At 25.7% G+C, this 6000-nt stretch overlaps 1 protein-coding gene across 4 annotated transcripts in view; it reads left to right on the forward strand.

The window, feature by feature from the left end:
- The window catches only part of LOC129984028 (epoxide hydrolase 1-like), a 96097-nt gene extending 90477 nt beyond the window's left edge, over window positions 1-5620 (forward strand). For all 4 annotated transcript variants that reach the window (XM_056093782.1, XM_056093781.1, XM_056093780.1 and 1 more), the window contains 2 exons: window positions 950-1181; window positions 3787-5620. In XM_056093782.1, the coding sequence (XP_055949757.1) occupies window positions 950-1181; window positions 3787-4003 (449 nt within the window). In that variant the 3' untranslated portion in view covers window positions 4004-5620. The remainder of the gene's footprint in view (window positions 1-949; window positions 1182-3786) is intronic.
- The last annotated feature ends 380 nt before the right edge of the window (window positions 5621-6000 follow it).

Below are 6000 nucleotides of genomic sequence, written 5' to 3' on the forward strand. Positions count from 1 at the left end.
TTCAGCAAATCAAAATTTTGTGTTGACTTGTGTTATTATATCAATGGAAAGATTCTTTTTCTATATTTAAATGTTGCAATTATTGTTGGTATTGTAATTATTTAAAAAATTATAAATAAAAAAAATGAAAAACCTCATAAAAATTGCATTCAATTTTTAAATAATTGAAAATATGCATTAAATTTGGAGAGAAGAAAAGTGGAATTGAGTTGTACAAATAAAAACTGCAAAGTGTTATTTTTTTTTTTTTTTTTTTTTACCTAGCTCCAACTTAGCTTACTTAGCTTTGGGGAACGGAAACATTTTTATTGTTACTAGATTAAGTATAATCTGATATATTGTCACGTCAAAAAATGAAATGATCAGATTGTCTGTTTACAATCTAAGCACATAGCTTGGAATACTAGATAAAGAAAAGGAAGGATTTGGATAGAAACAGGTGAAGACTTTTATTATTTATTCTTTATCTCAAATCATTCATAGTCCCCATATTAGTGGAATTAGTATAAGTTACATAAATTTTGGAAAATTCTTTAGAACTTTTTGCCTATAAATATTAACGATGGGACATTTTGGAAGATTGAATTTAAATTAATTTTAAATCAGGACAGTTTTTCGATGTAAATTAAAGAATCAAAATTGAAAATGGAAGTTTGCTTGAATCTTATCACATCAGTAAAAAGAGAAAAGATAAAGAATTAAAGTGAGAGCTTCAGTTATATTGTTAATTCAAATTTACTATAGAAAATTTAATTCACATTGGATTGCAGCAATAGTTTAGTTGGTACTTGTTTTAAAAAAATCAGAATATCTTTTAAAAGTATGAACAATATTAATATATTTATATTACATTTTTATAATCCATTTCTTAGATAAATATACATGTATTATATAAGGGTATAGTGTGTAATAAGGGTAAGAAAACTGAGCAATCAATCTTTTGCTCTAGGTTGTGGTATGGCTGACAGTCCAGCTGGTGTAGCTGCTTATTTGTTAGAAAAATTTGGAATTTCTACTGATTCTCAAGCCCTGAACTTAGATAATGGAGCACTGACGAAGAAATTCACTTTGGATGAATTACTAACCAATGTCATGATGTACTGGGTAAATAATAATTTCACTGCTGCAGCCAGATTCTATAAAGAAAATGTTAGAAATGTTTTTAGTGGAAGAAATGAAAAGTAAGTTTGTCTTTTAGTTCTTTAAAAATTTATTCTTTTCATTGACATTTTATATTCGAATCTAAAACATGTTATTTGGAAGATTGCAATAAGTTTTTCTTTAAATTTTAATATTGGCACAATGACACTTAATTGAATCATTTGCTGCTGCTCTTAAAAACCAGGATAATTTTGATAGTTTGATTGAAAAAAGCCAGTCTAATAATGGTCATTTATGTGCCATTATGGGCCTATTAAAGTGCTTGTTTTTTTGTTGTTGATGATGATTAAGCTATGTTGTGGAATATTTTGAAATGAAGTTTAAATTTTTATATGCTCTCTGTAGAATGTCCTTCTGATGGTGTCCAATTTTTATTGTATACCTATATAAATTGGAGGCAAATGACCACAGAAAAAATTTAAATAACTGATTCCTTTATTGATATTTTACAAGTTTGTAAGCTTATTAACAAATTTGTTCCAAAATTAACATTTTGAAGGAAATTTTTCTTTTGCAATAATTGTAATATTTCTGGTTTAAAAGAAAATGCAAAAGGAAAGCAAAAAAGTAAATTGGCTAAATGATCCGACTCCTGGTCCAAGGAAAGTTAAGCTACATAATAAAAGATAAATGAATTGAAACAGTCACGCCTACACAAGGCAGAGGATAAACTTTTTGTACCTTATATATCACTATACATGCACACATACATAAAATGAGATATAATAGTGGTGAAAGAAAAATAACAGTGAACAAAAACAGTTCTCCCTTATGTAGGAAGCCCAAATCACTATAATCATATACATATTATATAAATGAAACTTTTTTTTATAGGAAATGCAGATGGTAGACCACTAAACTTTTATTTTAGTTATGCATGACAAATCTGCTTTCAGTGGCATGTATTCAATTAAAACATGTGAAACACTGCATGTTCTTTGTTTACTCAAGTCCATCTAGTTTGTTATATTTTCTTTTATGTCAAGCTTTCAGAAAATAATTTTGTCATTGTGGATGAACTCTGCTTCATGTGAAAGAATAGTAGGGCAGTAGAGTAGTAAAGAGTAATAGAGTTTATAAAAAAAAGGCCAGAATAGATCACCCCATAGTTATTGTGAGTGCTTAAAGTAATTGCAGAGTTTCTTATTCAATAACCTGGTACGGAAAAAAAAATCTCCTTCTTAAAAAAAAAAAAAAAAAAAAAATCTCTATCTAGAGATTTTTCACTTGGCTGCATGCCTTTTTAAAACAGCACTTGGATTAATGTAAAATTTATTAGCTTATATTATTTGTTATTATTAGTTGAAATCAGTATGCTATAATTTTTTTTTGAACTGCTAGTTTTAAAAGTTAGAAAAGTATCTATTATTCTATATTAATCTTTAATTTATTTCATATTGCCTATTTTCGAAATCTTAGTTACATAAATTTTATCAAATGAATCTTTCAAATGAGAAAAATTGTTTCTCAGCAACTTTTATTTTTAATAATTTTTCCACTTAACAATTTTTATTAGGAAGTAGTTTGAAGTTTGAAAAACTTTGTTTGTTTTCTTATTTTAAACATTAAAAAAAATATAATTTAACATGCTTTATAATTTAATGCAGAACAAAAATTTTCCTATAAAAAGTATAATACAACATTTATTAAAACTATAAAATTATTCTAGTATTACTCAGTTTATTGTTTGCATCTAATTACTGTAATATTGTCAAAAATTTCATTATTTTTCTCGTCTTTATCAATTTGTAGTTATTAAATTTTAGCTTAAATGTTTCTTTAAATTTTTAATAGTATATTGTTACTCAGTTGATGAAATATTTACACCAAGTGAGGTTGATTTATGATTTTAAAAAATCACCATGTATTCAAATGTATGCATGCTCAGTTTGAAATAATTGTTTGCATTTTTTGAAGCAAATGATTGTGGTTCATTTCATTATTAGTAATGTTTTTATCAGAAATTTCTGTAAAAAACTGAGAAGTTAAACTGCTTTGCTTGTAATAATAATAAAAAAATAGTAACATATCCGAATAATTTCAAGAAGTTCTTAGGAATTTAAAAAAATCTATAAACTAAAGGCCTTTCCTTTAGATAAATGCTATCTGTTTCAAAAAATTTGGTAACCACAACTTTCTAGGTTTTAAAATGTGATCGTTATTAGCATCCTTTTTCAATTAACTTTCAAAATGAAGAAAGTTCATTTAATTAGGTTTTGCTAACAAGGATATATTTATATAGAAGTTGCCCAAAGTTAGCAATTGTATCCTACACAGACTGACACACACACACACACACAGAGAGAGAGAGAGTAATTTTCTCTCTTTTTCTTTCATTACAGCATAATATGCTCAATTTAAATTCCTTTTAAGTTTTTATTATTCTCATTTACTTTCATTAACAAAAAAAATTATCTTCCTGTCCTTTGTGATATTATATAATAAAGGAGTAAGATTATCTATATCGTGATTAGAGATCCAATAATTCGATTTTCAGATCTCTATGCTAAAAAAAAAAAAAAAAAAAAAATCACTTAGGTATCTGTTTTAAACATAATAGAAAAAATAAGCCTTTGAGATTCAATATTATGAAATTGCTTATTAAATTCAAAATGCTTCTTTCAGAGCTCCAGTGACAGTTCCATCAGGAGTAGCTGTCTTTCCTAATGAAGTTCTCATGGTTCCTAAAACCATGATGTCTCAACAAATGAAGAACATAGTTTCATACAGTATTATGCCTCGAGGGGGCCACTTTGCTGCCTTGGAAGAACCCCAGCTGTTGGCTGATGATATCTTTAAATTTGTAGCTATTGTTGAAAGGAAAGATAATTCAAGCCAGTAACACTGCCAAATATATGAATTCTTTTCTGTGACTTTAAAAGAACAAATTTTATCTCTAGAAAGTGGAAGACAGATCAAATTTGTTTCTGGCATTATTTTTGATATCTGATTTGTCAAGATGAGATTTTGTTATGATTTATATTGTATTTTATATAATTTTTATTATATTGTATTTTATATAGCTTTTTGTATAATTTTTGTTAATTTTTTTATAAATAAATATAATTAGTAAAATGATTTTGACAAAATGTGTTATAGCATAATGCCATGTATTTGCTATTTTTTAATTGCAGTTGAAATGCTTTGTTATGAGTTTTTTCAGAAATAATGAAAGTGAATTTTATTCTATAAAAAACAAATTTTCTGTAAAAAGAGTGTTTTATAAATCAATTAAAATGATAATATATATATATATTGAGATATATATCAATTTTTACTATTTATACAGTTTATGGCATATTGATATTATAATTTTTGTTTGAGTCAATTAAATAAGGATTTGCAACTAATTTATGCTTATGATTTTCCACTAATATGCCATATTGCCCATTAATATTCCAAGTAGACAATTGATTTGATCATAACTTTCCACCCTGTTGAATGATATTTTGATTGAATAGACCATGAATTTTTGATACGTAATAAAATTTTTATATGATGAAAAAATGTTCATTGTGAGGTTTCTTAAACTATGTAAAAATAAATGAGTTATATATTTTGTATGAATATGAGGAAATAAAAGAAAACCATTATAATTTTTGTTGTGAATTACAAAAAATTTCAAACACATTGTGCCTAAAAAAATTGTTTTGAATTCATTTTAAAAGTTTTATTCTGACTGACATTAAAGAAAAATAATACTGTTGTTCTAACTTTTGTAAGAAATGGAATTGAGTATTTAATTAATAAGAATTAATTCATGAGCCATTCTCAGACCATTCCATATATGACAGCATAGCATTCCATATGTTTTCCATATATGACAGTTTCGATATTTGTTTTAATTTGTGCCATGTGATTAAATATAAGAGTGTGCTTATCTCTCTGCCAAAATAAAGTGCTAATAATGCTTAACTGCTCTAAATCTATTTAATTTTTCAAAGAGAATTAAAATAATTTAGTTTTTAAAAATAAAATGGTATGTAAATATATAAAATAAAGATGTTTATTTATGTGCATATGATGCAAGTATTTAGTGGAAATCTATTCTAATGGTTTTTACAATAGACCTGCATTTTATGTCTTGTTTTGTTATGTTAAAGTTGAAATAAATCATTTATTATCCTTTTTTTAGGATAAGATATAATTACTTTGATATGCTTTACAATGAATTCTATTTCTTATAGTGACTTAGAATAAATATTGGTATAGCTGCTGTAGAAGTGTTAAACTTCATTGTTGAAATTTGATTGTTGAATGTTTTTCTTATTAAACAAGACTGCCTATGATTAACAAGTAACTGTCTATGACAAGCAACTGCCTATGATTTTGTACATTCCATTAAATATATTGTTTGTATGTCAAGACTTTACTTTGTTTCTATAATTTTTTTATGTGTGTGTTTATAAATTTTGGTCAGTGTTTTTGTTACAGTATAATAAATTTTTTTATTTTTATAGTTTATTGGACTTATTTATTCATTCATACTCTTTCCCATTAAATAAAATATTTTTTAATTGATGCTGATCCAATGATTATTTGCATTGAATGATGCATAATTCTAGAAATTAAATTCTTATTATAACCATGGGTCTTAAAAATGTCATAATTTTAAGAGAAGCCCTAAAATGCACTTTTTCTATTTTAAGATCATAATTTTCCCCTCTTTTAAACTTCCAGTATAAAAATTAATAAATGTCAAATTTATTTTATTCATGGTGCAAAATCAAATATTTCTGGGAGAGCTGTGATCTTCATAAAATTCGTGGTGATTGTTGAATATGCAAAAACAATGAATTAATCTAATTACAAAATTAGGGAACAGAGGAGTGGAGTAGC

Source organism: Argiope bruennichi, chromosome 9 (assembly GCF_947563725.1).
Source record: "Argiope bruennichi chromosome 9, qqArgBrue1.1, whole genome shotgun sequence".
NCBI classification, from domain to species: Eukaryota; Metazoa; Arthropoda; class Arachnida; order Araneae; family Araneidae; genus Argiope; species Argiope bruennichi.